General features: G+C 36.0%; 2 protein-coding genes across 9 annotated transcripts in view; one reads left to right on the plus strand and one right to left on the minus strand.

Annotated features, from left to right (window-relative positions):
- Positions 1 to 18,818, minus strand: part of LOC149651137 (tachykinin-like peptides receptor 86C) — a 139,445-nt gene extending 120,627 nt beyond the window's left edge. For 2 of the 4 annotated variants that reach the window (XM_089847959.1, XM_089847953.1), the window contains exon 1: positions 17,324 to 17,538. The gene's annotated coding sequence lies outside the window, so the exon portion shown is untranslated. Of the gene's footprint in view, positions 1 to 17,323; positions 17,540 to 17,572; positions 17,748 to 18,619 lie in introns of those variants that run through there. The other 2 variants (XM_089847954.1, XM_089847960.1) reach the window with 2 other exon arrangements.
- unc-5 (netrin receptor unc-5) overlaps positions 1 to 21,513 on the plus strand; it is a 104,533-nt gene that overhangs the window by 69,725 nt on the left and 13,295 nt on the right. For 4 of the 5 annotated variants that reach the window (XM_089847948.1, XM_089847947.1, XM_089847944.1 and 1 more), the window contains exons 5-6: positions 7,832 to 7,996; positions 19,321 to 19,371. In XM_089847948.1, coding sequence (XP_089704074.1) covers positions 7,832 to 7,996; positions 19,321 to 19,371 — 216 coding nt within the window. The remainder of the gene's footprint in view (positions 1 to 7,831; positions 7,997 to 19,320; positions 19,372 to 21,513) is intronic. The other variant, XM_089847945.1, reaches the window with a different exon arrangement.

Raw genomic sequence — 21,513 nt, forward strand, 5'->3', positions numbered from 1 at the left:
ATGACTATATCGGAATCTCGTGAAATCGCAGGATATTTCACGGATTTTGTTTTTGAATCTCACGAAACCGGAGGAAATCTCGTGAAATTTTTGGTTTAAGAGTAAAATAGGGGAAACTCGTAACTATTAAAATAAGATCGCTATAAATAATGAAGGAATCACCCCCGACGAAATTCATACAAGATTTTGTGAATTATTGCACTTTGATAACAATTAGTTACATTTGGAAGTATTTTCCATTACTTACATTAACCCTTTCTTATATACTGATCTATTAAATGTATAGAGAACCAATAGCCATAAGTCTATCGCACCAAACAAATTAAGTCCATAATAATCACAGAATGCCTTAATTACGAACCCCTTCATCTTTGATTCCGCCGAATTGCAATTCTTTACTATAATCAGAACCCATGTAAACTCTTACAAAACTAATCAAAGACGGAAAAACCTCCTTCAGACACATCTATCGATGATTGAATAAGAAGAAAAAGAGAGAAAAAAGCTTGCCAAGTACTCAGTTTTTGGGGAAAGGGAGGAAAAGGTGGTTACCATCATTTCCGTAGTACCATACTTCCCTAGCACGCAATTACGAGTTGTTTCATCCCAGGTTGCACCTATGGGGTATTATATACGTCGTCATTCTCACCTGACATCGGCGTCAACGTGGCAAAGAACGAAAGGGTAATCCGTCAGTTGCCTTAGCAAGTTAGCGGACTTTTCTGAGAGTTGGGAATGACTAAAGAAAAAAAAGCTTGGAAAACCTCGTGGTCTTTGGATGAAGAAGAACCACTACCAGCGTGAATTTATTCAATTGACCCATTAATATCGTTTTATGGTCACGTAATGATTTTTTTTAAAGTGTTTGGGTGAACTTTGCGAGTGGAGAAAGTACTCGTGAAAATTTCTTTACTAAATACGTTAAACTTAAAAAATTTTCAATCTGATGGAATTTAAGTATATAGGTGCAATCTTCAACATTGCTCTTGCAATCGGGTGAATCCCATAAAATGTAGGCGATACATTTTAATGGGGGAATCTCGTGAAATCGCAGGAAATTTCACGGAATGTAAGACCTATCTCACGAAACCCGAGGAAATCTCGTGAAATTTATAAGTAAATATACATAAAGGAAGATAAATAATTAATTTAAGGTAAATCGCAAGAAATTATCAAGGAATCACCCGTCGGGAACGCTAATAAATAAATAAATAAATGCAGAACATTTTCACAAGTGACTTTCTCATTAGTAACTTTCCACGAAAGGATTAAGAACGAATATTTTGGGGAAAATTGAGTAAATTCTTGCAATACCAGAAGCACATACATCCTGCAGTTTAAAAAAAAAGTACGAGAGAGAGTGCGGGAAAGAAGCCTTACTGGGGTGGAAGAAAAGGCTACGGTAATCAGAGGGTCTGCCAAGAGAGAGTTGACTTTTTCATTCAGCACCACGCGGTTCATCCATCAAGAATATCCAGAGCAGATCGGGCTAGAAGCTAGGCTTAAGGCTCTCTATACGTATGGGAGGAAGCAATCTCCCTTAACGTCTTCACGTCAATTTAGATAGGCAAGGTTACCGTATACGAGCGACCGCTATTAACCCAATGTCATCCCCGCTTTTAGGTAAGCTTGGTGTACGAACGTGAACGTAACGTTACCTACCATCCTCGGAAAGGGATGTTGGAGGAGTGAGAGAAGGTTGGTTGACTGGGATAAGATTTATAATGCAGCCGGATAATGATAAGGATCCGATATGGAGATATATATATATCTATCTAATATTATAGTATACATATAGTCTACGGACGGATTTGGTTAGCCGTCGATCTATGGATAATTTCGTAACAGGGGTGACTGCCTTTATAACTAACTATAAGGGCTTAAATTTTTGAGAGGGGGGTCAAAATTAATGGTATTTAGATATAATAATCTTTAGAGAAGATTATAGGGTGTAAGAGGCTCTATATTATGAAATTGATATCGCGCGATACGTCTGATAAGGTACAGATATTAAAATTATTTGCTTGTGTTACTTATGTGTAATATTTTATGGAGGTATTAAAGATGCGTCGCGTCTTAGTTGGAAACTTAACCACTACTGAAAGGATTTTCCCCGGGTTCTCTTATAACACCATAATCCCACGGTATAAATTCGAATTAATCCCGATATATAAATATCAATAAAAATACAAAACAACCCCTGGTAAATATTTACTCGAATATGATAAATAGGGGTAGATACAGGACAAAGCCCTTGTGTATATTATGAAAAAATAAACAAGCCTTTATATAGATAGGCATTCTTTGGAATATATTGAATGTATGTACGAAGTAGTACGGGGCAAAAATTAATCCACCAATTTTAGCCTTTACCTTACAAATCCCTTAATTCACGGAGAGTCCCCGAATAAAAACTCGACAAGTAAAAAAAGGGTTTAAAACACACGAAAAACAAAGGCTAACTTCCCCAAACAAAGATAAGGCCCCGTTATTGTCTCACTTTTATTAAACTCCATACAGGGCCGTTCATATTTCTTCTTTGGTGTTTTTTTTTCTTCTTCTTCTAAATACCCCTCCCCTTCCCCCACGTTTGGTTTATCACAAGTAATAAAACCATTATAAGTATGCCCTAAACTAAATTAGGACGGGGCTGCTTAGAGATTTAAACTATAAAGTTTGTACTTTGTGGGACAAATCTAAAATGGGGGAAATAAATAACTTTTGTACTTATGTCTGCGATGTTACCTGCGTTTATGGCACAGGATAGCGGCACCTAGCACTTGGGAAAAAAGCGAGGAGTATTTTACCAAGCGGAAGGAATTCAAGCTAGGGCTCTTTATTTTAACATTCCTCGTATTTCGCGGGCTGCCTTATAAAATCGAGTTTCACGGTTCTCCCAGGAATACATTTTTCTTTACTTTTTCCATTCCTTTCCCCTTTACTAACACTAACAAACTCGGTGCGTTCCGGTACCCGCGTCGGAGATAAATTCCAGAAAGCGGATTTTTCTTCACCTCCCATAACTATAAATTTTCCACGCCGAATACATCTATTTTACAGTTTATTTATATATAGAGCCAGGAAACTAGGCGTTTTAGGCTTAAAAACGAAAAAAAGTGTAGCGATAAAACCCAATACGCGTTAATTTGTACCATAAAATAAACTGCCTACCTCAGATATGAATAAAGTTTAAAATTAGTGGCTTGATATTATTTTATATTGTTCCATAAGTTTGACAATTGACAATGAAATTGTCCCCTGATGAGTATAACATTTGAGGACACTATTCCATTATTTAAAATGGCGCATTAATTTATCTTTTATTGAAATGAACATCGAGGATAAATCACTAATGGAATCCGTCGAATCAAATTCAAAATCCGACAATCTCAACAAATATTATAAATTTAAGAGAAACTAAAATCACGGATTTAGGCTTGGGTGAATCTCACCATGAAATATCTGGTGTGAAATCTCGCGAAATTTATAAGGGAATCTCGTGAAATTTGAGGGGAATTTCACGGACTATCAATCTCACGAAACCTGAGGGAATCTCGTGAAATTTATAGGGAAATATATCATACAGTAGATATAAAAAAGTTATAAATTGTATTTGCGAATCACACCGGCCAAAATCCGTGAATGAATCAGGTAAAATTTAAAAAAAATTATCATTATGAAAACGTTCACGAGTGATTCGCTCCTCGATTGTGAAGTAAATTCTCAAGTCATAATCGAACTGTAATAGCACTCAGTACGAAGCCACAAACTTATGGAACATATTCTACCTATGTCCCCCTAAACACTGATTTTTGGCTTCTCCTGAACCCCTCTGTGTAGCGCGTCAAACCTATTTAAAGGGGCTTGCTCTAGGCTACGTATTTTTTTCATAATCACCATAATTTTACTAATAAAGTAATCTTCAGGGTAAAAAAAAAACCGAACCCAAATTACGAGATAATGAGAAGCCAACCAAAAGAGCAACATATCTCGTTCGTTCTAAACGGGGAGCGGGGAAAACCGTTAAATCAAATTATCCTAATTACCATCAAAACCTTGTGTTCCTTCCTCCAAACGTCCTCCCCCCCCCTCATTCACTTTGGAATACATTAAGAATCAGTCCATTTCCGACCTTAACTCTCATCCACAACTTTATGGAAATTTACCCTGAATCTAAGTCTATTTTTCGAATTTTTGTTTACTATAAATAGTCTCAATGCAATATTTTCCTTTTTTTTCTACGAAGGGAGGTATAAAATTCCGATTACATAAGAAAAACCATCCATCCATTCCTGGAGGATCACTGATTGATTATTAGCTAGCTGCTTTTCGTAGATAAAGAAATGGTAATTTATTCTTGAAGCCATTTCCGATGGATGCAACCGATTCCCTACGACAAAACTTCTCAGAGAAGCAGTCAGTTTACGTACAGGGTGAGACCAGGGATTGATTTAATTTTAGAAGTAGGAATGGAGAACGGTTAGTATTTATTTCAGTCCGACTCATAGCCCAGTATAGAGCACCTCCCTCCAACACGTAAGGAAAAGTATAAATTATCTTATTGGCTCACTTAAACTACGTTTTGATGACGTTGCTGACGGGGACGGCGAAAAATACGTAATTCCTTTTTACTTCCGTCGCTATGACCCGCCTCTTCTTTCATACCCTTCCCGTCCCGCGGAATGGGGTCCGGGACTTAGACGCGCGCCCAAATTACTCTGTTCTCCATTCTTACTTCTAAAATTAAATCTATCCCTGGTGCGACGTTGTATTTTAAGATTTACAAGATTCTTTTGTGATAAAAACCCGCTAAAATTATTCTCTAACGCCATAGTCACGGGGGAAGCATTGAAACTTGTACACGCTGCGAATGCCTCACCCTGTACATATCATCCATAGGAAAGCAATGACGTTTTAGAATTTGAAATGAGAGCGCCCGGTCGTCTGTTTCTCGGCGATACGTCAAAGACTAGCGGTGAAGTCGGCATGATTTTACACGGGGCGCGTCCGGCGGATCCGCCCCAAGGACTTTGCAAAGCGCTTCTGTTCGGGACAGAGACGGATCGCCTCTTTTCACTCTATTTCCTCTTCAATCTCTTCGCGTATATCCTTTTCCACTATATATACTCATATAGTCCCCCTTCCCTCATGCCTTTATTCTTACACTATACCCCGAAGCAATCCCCCTTTTGTACAATGTTTAGCGTGATTCCTTCTCATTTCAACACTCGAGTTGGAAATGTTACGAATCGTCCTCTTTCATTCGTAATGGGGGTCCCTACATAAGCTATATACGTCTTGAAATCTCGAGATACGTACCACGCATTTCAGGTTTGACGTCTGCTCTTAATTTAGCAATGATAATTCAAGCTAAAGTTATTCTATAGCTATACTTAGACATTGTTTCCCCAATTATATCGACGAGTAAATCACGAATGAAATCTTTCTCAGTGCATACATTAGTTATTTCGAAATAAAGACAATCTTGATAATTTTATGAATTAAAATTTTGAATTTCGATCGAGTGAATCCCATGAAATCTCGCGAGAAATCGCGGTGGGGGTTTAGGGCGGAATCTCGTGAAATTTGAGGCGAATTTCACGGAATATATTACAGTCTCACGAAACCGGAGGAATCTCGTGAAACATAGGGGAAATATGTGAAATATATAAAAATCTTTGTAAATAGTTTAGAAATCAAATGGGAATCACCCGAGGTATAGTGAAGTATAACTAGAAAATGAAGTAAAATCCGATTACATCATGTGATACACGAGATTTTCATAAGTGACTTGCACATCGTATATATATTTTTAAACTAATATTTTTACTAAACACCCAATTTTAAAAATAAAATGGTCAGGACCTGAAATTGAGTGGAACCTCGGTTAAATGCATTAAGATTAGTTTTTCAATCTAGTACACATATGTAAATTTTGAGTACATATTAAAGCACAAAGTTTATAACTTATACTTCCAAATGGGAAAACGTTTCATTTAACCAACCAAACCAGAAAATGCCTGTAAGCCTTTTTAGCACCCTAACGCAATATTTTACAGTTTCAAAAACGAGGTTAAGAACTTATATATAACTATACCTAAATATATATATACACACACGTTATTTTCTTTTATTTCCTTTAACATATTTTTGCCTGAGCTACGATATTACATCCAAGCACGAAATCGTAAAATTTGTACCATTCGTTATAGGCCTAAATGATGCTATTTTTATTGAAAATGTCCCGAGTTGCCAAGGAAAACCCTTACGCAAACGACCTGTATATTTCTTTACATAAAAAAGGGGAAACGAATTTTCGGACGCATAATGTAAAAACTGTGTTTCGAGCCTAGTGGGGGTGTGTTGCAGGTTGTTTTTTTTTCTTCCTTTCTTTTGGGAGCCACTTTTCTGTTCTTTTCATTTTATTATTTTTTTTTAAATTTTTCGAAGAAAAACAAATTGTACTAAAACCTAGCAAAGAGTTTCGCACCTTGTGCTTCTTATAAGTTAGTATTTAACCACGACTTAATGTTAACTCAAGGGATTAATCTTTCAAAAAAAAAAAAGGTTAGCTAAAACCAAGAAGCGATATCTAGTTTATTAGGGAGAAGATATAAGATGCCTAAGAATTCGCGCACCATATTCCCAGTCCCCCTTCAAAATACAAGGGGGGAAGTAAAAGAAGGCCGAGCTATTTCTCCTCTCCTCAGTCGGAAAATATGACTTTAATTTTCGTCATTCGCGTCGCGCTGACGTGAGTTTTCAAAAACCAATGAGATGCTGGTTGCAATTTAGAGGCCGGGATTAACTCCGGACCTACTATACGTTTGGACTGGAGATAAAGCTAGAAATGTGGCGAATTTATACCTTCTCCCTAGTAAACTAGATATCGCGTCTTGCTAAAACATAATACTTCCATTAAGGTGAGGGACAGTTAGAAGAACCATTTCGTCATCTACTGCAAAAGCAGCTTTGTCAAATACAAAGACCACGCGATGTATAAAGATGCAGAAACTAAAATATGTTGTTCAAAATCAACTATTCGTAAGAAAAAACTAATAAAAAAAACCCTTTGCCTTGTCGATATAAATCCAAGAAAATAAAATAAAGGCGTTAGCGTTTCCAAATGGCTGTCGATTAAGGCTTAAAACGAAATGTCTAGGGGTATACCGAACTGAAGGAGGTGGTATATAAAGCCATAAGCTACCTGTTATATACTGGTCGATACTTCCAAAAGGGGGAATAACTCGGAATATTGCGCTGTAAATATAAAAGTCGCTAGCCTATAGAAGTAGAAGCTGATTTTTCCAAGTGAGAAACAGTGTCGACTAGGGGTTCTTATTCCCTTAAGAACGAACCGTGCGCTCCTGCATTGAGGGAGTCAGGCCGCGACGCCTTCTTTTCAAAACAGCACCCGTAAATTGTTTCTGACGCCGATATAATTGACTGCAAAACGATTGCGTGAAGGCTTCGAGTGTGTATAAAACTCGAACCTGCCAGAAGCGATTTCGACACCGGAACTTTATATATATATATAAATATAAAATTGTTCCGAATGGGGGCTTTTTAAATGAATTGCATTGTCCCCGTTGTCACCCGCCTCTTATCAAATTACGTATTGGTTTATCTTTTATTCAATCGTGTTAGAAATCATAGGGGTAAAAAATTATACGCCATGCCCCTAGCACGTACGATTCCACACTACGTCACCCATATCGTCCTACCTTACGAGTTACGAATACCATATTAAGCTTGTATTAAAATACAATAAATAATTTATGTAATTATAAAGCAATTATCTGCCATTAATACTATTTCGTTTCATTCGCAGCAGTGGATGGACGTTGGACTTCATGGTCATCTTGGTCAACGTGCAGTCCAGATTGCCGTCACAACAGGAGGCGAACGTGTACCAACCCTTCCCCTACTAATGGCGGACGATATTGCAATGGAAAGGATCTAATTATAACCAACTGCACCGGAGGAATGTGTAGAGGTAATTTAACCATTTCATCCTTTTATTATGGCCTTATGGGGGGAAATTAATAATATCGATAAACGGGTATGCGCGCGCCTTTACGCCTTAGCGTGGATCATCAATTTTCTAAGAACCCTTTAATTCTCGACTTTCATCAATTTTAGATCTCCCTTTTCAAATTCTCTCGAAGAATATATTTAGAATTTTATATCGCGACCCCCGTATGACCTCTTTTAAACGGACTTACATCCTCCCTCGCTGTTCTCTTCAAAAGGGGGGAGCTTCCTATTTCCAATTTGAATGAAATATTACCGCCAATAATAATGAAATACGGAATATAATCCAGAAGCGAGTTGGCCCGCGCTCAGCAACTGGTATACGGTGGTAATAAGTCTTTTGTTTCGAGCTATTTGGCGAGTAAGTTCCTAGAAGAATAAGTTCGTTCTGACTTTGGTGAAATCATCATGTGTGGGAAGAGAAGTTTAGTTTCCATCTCAAGCAAGAGAGTCGAGAGTCAGGGTTTTTGAAGGTTTCACATTCCATTCTTAAGAAAGCCTTAACGACAAAGTTAATAACATTGTCACGAGGGTATGCGAGTGCCAATATATAACTTTAAGCCTATCTGAGGCTATGGCTTATTAGATAATTAAATATCATTGGATATTAAAAAAAAACTCATCATTTTCGATTAGAAGTCGAGACGAGAGGTAAGTCACTTACGAAATATGTTACTACAATTCATAAAGAAATCTTTCGATATGCTGAGAAGCAATGAAATTGTTGATTAAGTTATAGTGGTGAATCCCTTGAAATCAGTGCGATATATAATTTCACGGGGGAAAATCAAGCGACATTTATTATGGGAATCTCGTGAAATCCGAGGAAATTTCACGAAATATAATTCAATCTCACGAAATTTGAGGCGAATCTCGTGAAATCTACAAAGGGGAATTAATGAAAAATGAGGAGAAACTCGCTACATCATTAAGAGAATCACCCCACGAGATTTTACAGTGTACACAACACTTCCACAAGTGACACTGCCTCAAGGCTGGACTTCTCATATATATATATAATTACAAACCACAAATATATAGTTTGGCACAAAATCGACGCTATAACCCAAGAACAATGTCATAATAGTCTTATCGATTAGAGAATTTTGATTCCGATCCCGAGATCTAATCCAATTTCCGACACTCCTCCAGAATAAGAACTCCCCTTTATATAGAATTTCAAAGTAGGGTGGAAAGAATGGTAGGCCTATATCTCTCTCTGCCCATTTTTCGAGAGTTACATTATATAGAAACTATTTTTCCACGTCAATTCCATCGAATCAATCCTCGAGGGTATTATTTTAAGAAACGAAACCGCTGAGCTCCGTGAGATTTTTCACACGTGTCGTTTTCAGGCGTTATCATCTTCCTCTCGACACCTCCTAGACTAAGACTGCAGTGCTACTAAAGGAGAGTGTATCGAAGTGAGTGAAGAGAACCTTTACCGCCTCCTTTTCTCTAAATGTCCCCCTGTACCATTATTCTTGGCTAAGTGCTTCAGTTTTTCTACCAACCGCGTCTAGGAGTATATAGCTTTAATTATCTTCTTGACGTATATCTTAAGATTATTTGCACCTAAGGCTATTTTTAGGTTATTCATATTTCGTCAAGGTACTTCGGGAACTTACGAAGCAGGTGACAAAACCCTATATATAATCGATCAATATTAATATCTGCGCTTTGAAATTATAATTTAAGTAGCCAGATTGGATTTTCAAAGAGCTTTCTACTATAAAAGATGGGCTTTTTTTTTTTAAAAAAAAAACTCCTTTACTAGCAGACGACGGGCAAATCACTCTTATGGGACAATTAAGAAACTATTATTATTATTATTAAATACTAGGGGTCAATCCTATGAGATCATCGGTGTCCTCTCTTTTTCAAAGGAAATTAAATACCATGGGAATCACGTGAAATTTGAGGCGAATCTCGTGAAGTAGGGGCAAAACTAAATATTATAAAGTTATATTTTGTGAAATCAACGAGAGAATAAAACACACGCAAGAAATCATTTAGGACTGACCCCCGACACAAACGAAAAACAAAGGAATTTAGGGATACTATTTTGAAAAAGTGATTTTTCCGATCTGCATTTAAGCCAATGAAACACGATATTCTAATGGTAAATCACTAATACAGCTAGCTATAGTTTAAGGTCATTTCGGACCATAATATTAGTTCTAATTTCCTCAGCCCTATCACTAATATAGCTAGCTATAGTTTAAGGTCATTTCGGACCATAATATTGGCTCTAATTTCCTCAGACCTATCACTAACCAATTAAAACTTAATCTGATCTCATGAATCGTATGACTATGCGGGTATTATACTTCAAATCTCCATTGCCAAAGTAGTCAAGTTTAAACCTGATTAAGAAAGATAAGTCTCGGAGTATGATCCAATTACAACGAAAGGCGAAGAAAAAAAAAAGCTTAAGTTTTTCTTAGTAGGACCAATCCATGAAGAGAGGGGGATGTTCCTGGTAATAAAGTTAAGTAAACAGCTTCTCTAATGATGCATGGACGTTTCCCATCCCTTGCTCCTTCAGTTCCAACCGTCCCGTTCGTCTGAACATCCAAAATAGCTAGAGCTAGGGAATTTTCCTTAATAGTTCAGAAAGGGAGGAAGGGAAACTTGGGAAAAAGGGTCTTTCTCATCTTGAAGGGACACGGGATAGCTAGGGTCTCTCCACGTGTCTAGCAGTTATTCTCGTTTTTCCGCCAGCTGGTTTAAGGATAGAAGCGGCTGTCGTTTAGGATGTAAACTTCGCCTTTTACCATGCAGGGCTATCCTGACTGTATAGTTACGAGGCACAGGGGTCAAACATTTAAGAAGCGTATACAATACTCGCACGAGGGCACATTGCGGAGCAAGGGACAAGTCACTATACTCCGCGTACAAAATAAAAGTACAAATTTTCAGAAATATCTGTTTGGGTTCCAATTTGCTTCTTGGGTGAATCCTTAATCAATGTGATTTATTTCCATTTGAGGAAACCACGCGAAATTTACAGATGGATCTCGTGAAATCGGAGGATATTTCACGGATTATGTTTAGGTCTCGTGAAATCGCAGGAAATTTCACGGATTATGTATGTTTCAATCTCGACCTTGGGACAGTGACGCGAAATCAATTTAGAGGATCACAAGAAAGGGAATCACCCAAGGTAATTCAGACGAAATTAAAGGGTAGGGTAGGGTAAGTAATTTTCAGAAGTGACTTGCCCCTTGATGCAGCCTCTCTGGATCTTATTTTTAATACGCGTCAAAATTTATCACTGCGAGTCGTAGACGCGAAAATGGTTCGTTTTTCCTCAGCGACCAACTAAGGAGTAATAAATTCCGCTCTTCTTCTTAAAAAAGTAGAGGGCGCCACGCATAGTTATTCCTTTTTTGGGCCGCCTTTTTAAGCTTTGTCGGGGACTGGCAACATTTCTCTTCCTCCCTCAGGGGACAATATTCATCCCGACAACCTACTTAATCACGCAAGTACTCTAGAAGTCTGGAATGTACGTCGTATTCGGCGAAAGGCGAATTACCCGATTGGCCATTTTAGGGCGTTAAGTTAAGCGACATCTGGCGAGCTACGCTAAGCAGACGCGGCCATTATCGTAGATTATAACATCAGCGAGGGACTATATACCTCCGTAGATATTTTAAGGCAAAAATAACGTTTGCATAGTTTGTAGAGGCCAGTTTCCCATTAAAGGAGGGTTAAACTGTTCTTAACTTGGCTATTAATTTAGTGCCTAATTTCTAATTTGCATAAAACTGTAATTAAATACTTTAACGACAACCCCACTTAAAAAAAAAAACTTAAAAGTCTTCCCTGACCGTTTAAAAAAAACCTTTCACCATGGCACCTTAAATCACATTTTAAAAGTACACATGTATTAACCATAGAGAAAAATATGTACACTCGGTAAATTAATTTTGAAGGACTTCCATCTAGTCCCATTTAGTCTGTACTAAGCCTTTGACAACGCCTAACAACCAGGCGTCGCTTTACCTCGAATCTATGACCTACCTCATTCGCTTCATAACAAGCTCCAGTTTGTAAACTTATGGAACATATCTTATGAACTTATGGTGTAATGAGAAATAAGTTTCACATTACCTTAACTATTTTTTTTTTTTTTTAAGGTTTGTTGTATAAACTTGTCAACTACGAAAAAAAAAGGCGTAGGTGGGGACGTAAAAACTTGGATAATTTGAAATACGACGGTTGATACGAAAAAGTAGAATAAACAGAGCCTGTCACGGGGGTATATTCCCTGGTTTTTCTAACGTAAAAGACAGTCCGAGGTTATTCGAGGGTATTTTCAGTAACGTTTTTCTCCCGTTGTGTCTGTGGACCCATGCAGGCTATCGTAATCCGGAGAACATTTCTTTTTCCATCTCAGAAAGGCAGTCATGTGCAATGGGCTCGAAATTCTTGTCAGAGAATCTCCGAGTAGCGGTATAGTGGGGTATATATCCAAGGCCCGTTGTTGATACAGAACCCCCAAGCCCCAAGTAAGAAAGAAAGGGGGGATTTTAGGAGAAGACGAGTAAAATTGAACGACATTGCGAGGAAAGCGGGAATAAAAAAGATTCACATTCTAATTTTTAGCTACATAACCGGAAAGTATAAGATCTTATAGAAACTGAGGTTTGCTTGGCATTAGGAGTGTTTGTTGTTTTGTGGAGTATGTGTGGTGGAGACCTTAGGATACAATACAAACAAGTGGTTAAGAAAAGATCCGCTACCAGCTCGTATCAGGAAATAATTCCCTCAATGTTGGGGCGATTGTGATTTTCTATTCATATTTCAATCTGAAGTTTCATCAAAATCAAAGAGAATGTTCACACGTAGCTATTAAAGTTACATAAGTCATTTTTCTTGTTTTAAGAATTGGATTCTTTCCTACGACTTTTTCTATCATCTTTAGGGAGATATTGCTAGGAAAGAGGATATTCTTGACGTCATAAGCTGAAAATCCAGAGAGAAGCCAACTTTCTTTACAATTTTTTTCCCGTTTTCAGAATTTCTATTTTTAGACATAACTTTTTCAAAGGACAATCTTAATATGAAAAGGACGTCATGGATACACAGTTATATTTTACGATTACGCTGTAGAAAATTTATGGTCTATTGAACGGGTATCAATTTGTTGGGTTCATATTGAACATATATTGAGATTCGTGGAGCGAAAAGATTTGTACTCAATATTTTACGATCTCTGTTGGTTATATCATCCAAGGGAAGTCACTAGTGAAATCATGTGTACAAAATAATCCGGACAATCTCGGGGATTATCAAAATCAGGGTAGATTAAGGTGACATTTAGCTTTTAATATCGGGTGAATCCCGTGAATCTGTGCATATGATTTAAGATATATAACTCGAAACTTAAGCAGAGGGATCTCGTGAAATTTGAGGCGAATTTCACGAATTTCAAGGAATTTCATCTCACGAAATTTGAGGGGAATCTCGTGAGTTATAGGGTTAGATAATGGAGGAGTAAAATACGCGAAATCATTGGCAAAATGCACAAGAAACCATTAAGGAATCAGCCGAAATCATTGAAAAAAATAATATTGCTAATTAGCAACGAAGTTAAATCTGAATTAAAACAGTTGTACACAATTTTCATAAGTGGCTTCCCTTCGATTCTCGTCAGTCGTTCGTGAAATTTAGTAGAAGATCTCCTTAAGTTACTTTCTCCAAGGAATAAGTCACTAGTGAAATTGTGCGTACAAAATAACAGAATAGACGTTCTTCATATTTTAGGGGATTGAATCTAGTTCTAAATTTTCGGGTGAATCCCATGAATCTGTGCATATGATTTTGGATTATATATCGCGAAACCTATGCAGAGGGATCTCGTGAAATTTGAGGCGAATTTCACGGAATTTCATCTCACGAAATTTGAGGCGAATCTCGTGAGTTATAGGGATAGATAATGGTAGAGTTAAACACGCGAAATCATTTGAAAAAAATGCACAAGATACCATTAAGGAATCACCCGAAATACATGAAAAAAATTATTTTGCTAATTGAACACGCAATTAAATCTGAATTGTACACAAATTTCATAAGTGGCTTCCCCTTCGATTCTCTTCAATCGTATCTGAACTTTTTACAATCTACTTAAATTATTTTTTCCAAGGGATAAATCACTAGTGAAATTGTAGACATATTCTCCATATTTTAAGGAGGTTGAATTTAGTTCTAAATTTTCGGGTGAATCCCATGAATCTGTGCATATATCGCGATACCTATGCAGAGGGATCTCGTGAAATTTGAGGCGAATTTCACGGAATTTCATCTCACGAAATTTGAGGGGAATCTCGTGAGTTATAGGGTTAGATAATGGGAGGGTTAAATACGCGAAATCATTGGCAAAATGCACAAGAAACCATTAAGGAATCACCCGAAATCATTGAAAAAAATAATATTGCTAATTAAACACGCAATTAAATCTGAATTGTACACAATTTTCATAAGTAGCTTCCCCTTCGATTCTCTTCAATGTTGTACGATTTTTATACGATCTCCTTAAGTTATTTTTTCCAAGGGATAAATCACTAGTGAAATTGTAGACATTCTCCATATTTTTAGGAGGTTGAATTTAATTCTAAATTTTCGGGTGAATCCCATGAATCTGTGCATATGATTTTTGGGGAATTATCGCGATACCTGTGCAGAGGGATCTCGTGAAATTTGAGGCGAATTTCACGGAATTTCATCTCACGAAATTTGAGGCGAATCTCGTGAGTTATAGGGTTAGATAATGGAGGAGTTAAACACGCGAAATCATTGACAAAATGCACAAGAAACAATTAAGGAATCACCCAAAAAAATAATAAATCGAAAATTAATATCTAAAATAAATCTGTCGTTAGTACAACAAATTTTCACAAGTGACTTTCCCTTGGAATCTCCAATGACCTTTTTCATAGGTTTATAACCTTAATGTTTGCTATTCAATAGACCATAAAATACTACATATCTTAATGCATAAATGGACAGTTATGTCTATTTGGTTCAACTTATCTCCTTGTCACAAAACAAAAATTATCCCTTGAATAGATAATGCCATAGATAAACTAGACCATTTCTTGATATAAATCACGATATACTTTGGAACTAAATTTTTCATTATTTTATATGGAAATAAATAACTCGCTCCAAAATAAGGAACTGCCTTTTTAGGAAATGAAACTTATTTTATACTTTCTTCTTCTCTATCTTTGAAGAAAGTCTTTTTATTTTATATTCTGGATCCCTCCTTGGAAATAACGGATAAAATATGGATTTTCTTTTAAAAAATTGCTTTTTCAAAACATTGAAACCCATTCTATTGGTAAGCCTCTATTTTTTTTCTATTTCAGTTATATATATATAGTAGTACAAAAGGGGCAGAGAAAAAAAAATCCGACTAAATTCCTATAGTTTTCTTGAGATGGAGGCCTTGGGAACTGACCCATCTGGTCAGATTAGACAGATTGGTCTTTCCCCGGGAGAAAAAAATGACCTTTATTTCCTCTCTTTAGCCCATCTTACTAACATCCCCATACCCGCTAACAACATCCGTAAAAAACAAGATGATAACCGACTTAGAGATAGTTTCTCTATATTGGTTCAACAGTAACCAACAATGGTCATTAGATGACCTTTAACCTTTACTATAGTTACCAATCACAAAAACCCTTACATTTTCCTTAACTTCTCTATATTGGTTCAACAGTAACCAAATATGGTCATTAGATGACCTTTAACCTTTACTATAGTTACCAATCACAAAAACCCTTACATTTTCCTTAACTTCTCTATATTGGTTCAACAGTAACCAACAATGGTCATTAGATGACCTTTAACCTTTACTATAGTTACCAATCACAAAAACCCTTACATTTTCCTTAACTAAGGTTTCCCACAGTTCAGTTCAAACAGTTCAGTTTTCGGTTCAGTTCAGTTATTTTCGGTTTCAGTTTAGGGACTAAACTGATTTGATTGCTTCAGTTCAGTTTCAGTTTGCACATCTCCAAACTGATCAGTTTTCAGTTCGGTTCGGTTTATTTCTTAAACTGAACTGATAAAAACTGAACTGAATCGATGGTTAAGTACTCTTTCGATCTATCGCGAGAAACGATATCAATACGTTCCCGCAAACATTAGTAGAACAATAGAAAACTGGCATCGTTTAGTATTGCATGCTGTATGATATTTTGGGGGATGTGTCGCGTAAAGTTACCTTATTAGAGTCGCGTATATTTCATCATTTATGTCGCGTATATTTAATTATGCATAGAAATAAGCAATTAATTTAAGTCCCGTGATTAGCTGGGACCCTCTGCAGAGAGACACAGGCTAAAAGAATACCAATAATTAGTAACTAAAAAGGGTATCATATCGTAGATATTGAATTTCTGATCCATGGTATTTTAATATTTCTAATGTTGTTAATTTCATTAAGAACTGCTACTCCATGAAGTAGCAGTTCTTATTTAAATTAACAACATTAGAAAAAGGGTATCATAATTAGTTAATTAGTCAAAGTTAAATTGTTCGATGTTAATAATTAGTAGTTTGTGAAATAAACATGACTCTTAAGGTATGGCACTTAACGATTCCAAAATATTTAGTAGTAGTAGAAAAAGTTAGCGGTTAATAGTTACAATCTAAGGTTTTCGGTTCAGTTCAGTTTTAACTGAAAACTGAACTGATCAGTTCGGTTTCTTGGCTGAACCGAACTGATAATTTCAGTTCAGTTTCAGTTCTTGAAAATCCTAACTGAAAAGTTTCAGTTCAGTTTCAGTTTTAGTCTAAAACCGATTTGAACCGAACTGTGGGAAACCTTATCCTTAACTTCTCTATATTGGTTCAACAGTAACCAAATATGGTCATTAGATGACCTTTAACCTTTACTACAGTTACCAATCACAAAAACCCTTATATTTTCCTTAACTTCTCTATATTGGTTCAACAGTAACCAACAATGGTCATTAGATGACCTTTAACCTTTACTATAGTTACCAATCACAAAAACCCTTACATTTTCCTTAACTTCTCTATATTGGTTCAACAGTAACCAAATATGGTCATTAGATGACCTTTAACCTTTACTATAGTTACCAATCACAAAAACCCTTATATTTTCCTTAACTTCTCTATATTGGTTCAACAGTAACCAAATATGGTCATTAGATGACCTTTAACCTTTACTATAGTTACCAATCGCAAAAACCCTTATATTTTCCTTAACTAATAACCAAGAGTGGTCAATGCATGACCACCCACCCACCTTTGAGTGTCCCAGTTCCAACAGAATCCTTTCCTGATTCTTGACAAGTAGCCAATCACAGTCATTGACCACTTACTTTTATAGGCTACTTGTTACGCAAGCTCCAGTGAATATAGTTGACCAGTAACCAACTGTGGTCATATAAGGTCAATACATGACCTTTCAAACTTACAGATTCCATAACTGTTGACCTAAAATGAAACACTGCCCTCCCTCTCCAAAATGGTTACTTAAGAGAACAGTACTTGCATATTTAACCATAGCTAATTGATCAGATGACTCCAAATGTTTACATAGTTTATCCCAAGGAGCCTCAAGTTGATTGAGATACAAATTATTTGTACTGTACAGTAGTAGGTGATCTAATTCCATCGTTGATTTCATCTTGATTTAGCTTTCTTGTCCAAATTTCCATCACCGTAAACTAATAGTCAATGTAAAGTTAAAAAATTAATATAATTCGAAAAATATTTCTAATTATCTGAAAATAACTAAGTAATTTTGCTCTATTTCTATTCATAATCAGTTTTTCTAGCTATTATTTAAGTTATTCAACAATTAATCGCAATTAAAACCGATTTTAATTGCTTAATGTAATGTTAAGATTGAAAAATTATTTTAATTCGAAAAATATTTCTAAATATCCGAAAATAACTAAGTAATTTTGCTCAATTTCTATTCATAATCAGCTTTTCTAACTATTATTTAAGTTATTCAACATTTAATCCCAATTAAAATCGATTTTAATTGCTTAATGTAATGTTAAGATTGAAAATTTATTTTAATTCGAAAAATATTCCTAAATATCCGAAAATAACTAAGTAATTTTGCTCTATTTCTATTCATAATCAGTTTTTCTAACTATTATTTAAGTTATTCAACAATTAATTGCAATTAAAACCGATTTAAATTGATTATAATTGCTTGATTAGCTAATACGGCTCTTCCGTCTTCTTAAAATCTTAAGCCTAATGTGAGAAACTCAGAAAAGCTGCGCAGATCGCTAATTTTCGTCCGACAGCTGTTCCTAAAAATATTTCATCCCCCCTCCCCGTCGTTGTCAAACCACGGTCGCCCTCAAACCTTTGACCTATTTTTTGACAGATCACCGCTTAGAAGTGGGTTTAGGCTTCCAGACCAAAAACAATTACATAATTTAAACCAAAAACCTGAATTAGGCCTACAAATTTTGTTTATTAAAAATATTATTGTGTTTTAATCGAAATAAAATGGGTAAATTTAGTCTAAGTTGACGAAAATGGTTTGTTATTACCAAGGCTTAAGAGTTTCCCTTACCTATTTCTATGGAACAGAGAAGAGAACGATCAGAACTTATTTTTTTAATTAATTGTGTTCAATTATTACTTGTAGGCAATTACCGCTAACTTCGATATTAATTAACTCACGAAACAACAACTTACAAGAAAGTTGCAACCGACTTGCAACTTTGCAGTTTGCAAGGGACCGTATCATGCGGCTTCATGCCTATTTTTAACATCACTAATTTGCAAAATTGTCCCAAATTCGCAACAGAGCTAATTTACACAATGAGCAAAATAGAAAACTTCTATGGAACAGAGCTAATTTACACAATGACCACCAATTTTAAATTCCTATAAGATAGAGCATGTAATTCCTAAATGAATTAAGTGTCGAACTAAAAGATTTGACTAAAGTACACAATTTATTGTATTCAAGTCGTAACTTTCTCTAAACCAATGGTTTCTAGCGACATTCTCGGTACGCAACTAAATAGATCATGTGATATAAAGCCCTATAATAATGGGATGACTATATATCATTTTATAAGCCCTTCCTTGTTGTGAACATCTTCGGAAATCACCCACTATTATATTTGTAGAGAAAAACATTTGGTTATATTGTTTCCTATATGCGCAAGGAAGCCTACATGATGGGGTGGATTCAAGTGTAGAAGCAATGAGAAAAGGAAAACGATTTATACTAAGATTTCTCCTTCCTATTTTCTTTTTTTCCAGTTTCAAGAGATAATAATGTGGAGCTTTATGGAAACAGCCCAGCTGAGGAAGGTATTTACATTTTTTTATATATTCTTTTACTTTCTAGGTAATTTTTTTAGTCCATCCTTTTCCAAAAATTTGCATTTAAAATGAACTTTGGAGAGATTTTTCTACCGTGATGGTATTAAGTTACCCCCTATGTTAACGTTCCTAATTTCATATCAAGTTTTTTGTGGTTTAAAAAAAATAAACCGACGATGGTTATCTTTTAAATTTGATAACTATAGCATTATACGTAGGTATTGGTTTATGTAAATAATATTCATAAATGTCATAATATAATCGTCCACACCTTATAAATAATTATTTGCACACAAATGTAGTCGCAACTGAATAAGTTTGCTAAATATTGCAATTTAGCAAAAGGGAAATTTAAGATCTTTAAAACCCTTAAAAGACTACTGGTAACAAAGCCATAGATACTTGACGTCTTATTCAAGCCCTTATCCTCAAACGACATCCCTCCCCCTTTTCACAAAAAAAAAATAAAAAAAAATATCTTTTCGACAGATTGCTGAGTCAGACAAGTTTCTGAGCAATTCCTTCTATACGACAGCTCTTACGGATGTCCTCCCTTAAGAAAAAAAATGGAAAAATCCCCTTGACTTTAGCCCACTTACACTCGGCCAATTTTATTGTCTTTCTACTTTGAAGACGAAAATTGTAGAGGGAGGTTGGGCATAGTGAAAATATGGAAAACCATTGAATATCGTTTCCGTATACCCCCTCGGTAGCTTTTCTAATGTTCACGCTGTTGTCGGAGTCGCTATGGCAAGCTATATAGTTCCATTTTCCTCCCCATTTCTAGCTTTGCAGGGAAAAACGACCAGCCCCTGCTCTAGATAAACTTTTAAGACTTGGGGTTTACAATAGAAGGGATGGGGAACCCGAACGAGGACGTCAGGAGAGGGACTTTTCTTCCTCCCAATCTTTCCTCATCCCGGTCTAAAATGCTTTTTCCTTCAGGAGATGATACCGCGTACTAAAGAAGGGTGTCACGATTCTTGAATCCTATTTAAACCAGTATGGATCTCGCCTTTAGGTTTAGTAACTTTTGTTGGTAGATAAACGCGTCCATCCTTCAGCATCCTTTTCTTCCGCATCCCTTTTTCCTCTTCCTCCATTTCCCTCTTCCAGAAAAGCCATTTGCAGCTTAGCAAGGCTGGCGATAAAAGCTAAGTTTCATTACAGTTCCACCCCTATCCTTGGGTATAACGTTTTACAGCACTCAGCGTTAAGAATATTATCCCAGGACGTCTTCAATTCCCCTCGTATGCTCGCTGTCGAAGATATACTTTTTTTTTCTTTCTTGTTCGAAATGTTTCAAATATACTGCGATAGAGTTTTATTTGGGCGTTAGGTTACAAATTGAGAACGGGTTAGGTCCTTCGAGAATATGTTTCTTTTTATTTTCTTATATGATTTTGCAGCTTCTTTTCGTTGAGGTTAGCATTTTTTCTTAGTTTCTTTGGAAGAAATGGGGTTTTATGGCGATTGCCACCACTGAAAATGTTGGGTTCCTATTGAGTTGATTGCTAGAAAAGTCTTTTTTTTTTCAGATCAAATCCTTTTATTTTAGAGGAATTACTTTCTTTCTTTATGTTTAATTCGGGATTTTCAGATAACCCCTTCCCTTTGTTAAGAAATATATTACAGACTGGGTAAATAACAAAATGTGATTCAACTTCTTGATATTATAAGTTATTTCCTAGAATGATATTGATTTTATATTAAGCAAAATGTACTTCAAAATATTAAAATAGGAAAAATAGACCGAATATATCTTCCACCAGAGTAATAAAATTTTCTATCCTGGCATATTATCAACACAATAGGAGGGGAACCTTCCCAAAACGTTAAATCCATATTTTTGCCACGTAATTTTTAAATAACCATACGTATATTTCACTCGCTTTTAACTTATTTCTAGAGTCTAGAGTCTGTAGCTTTTTCAGAAATCTGCTTTTCTGAATTATGAAGCTAGGGGGATGTTCTTCGTAGATAAAAATCACCCCATTGCCATGCCGCCGCGTCTTCCTACGAAAGAATCTAGAAGCTCGCATCGTCAATAATTTCAGACGCATTAAGAAGTGCACGAGAGGAAGAAGGCCCGGGGTTTTGAACACAAAAGAAACGGAAAAACTTTTCGGA

Source organism: Phalangium opilio, unplaced genomic scaffold, assembly GCF_054372755.1.
Source record: "Phalangium opilio isolate 3A_F unplaced genomic scaffold, DU_Popi_V2 ptg000082l_1, whole genome shotgun sequence".
Classification (NCBI taxonomy): domain Eukaryota; kingdom Metazoa; phylum Arthropoda; class Arachnida; order Opiliones; family Phalangiidae; genus Phalangium; species Phalangium opilio.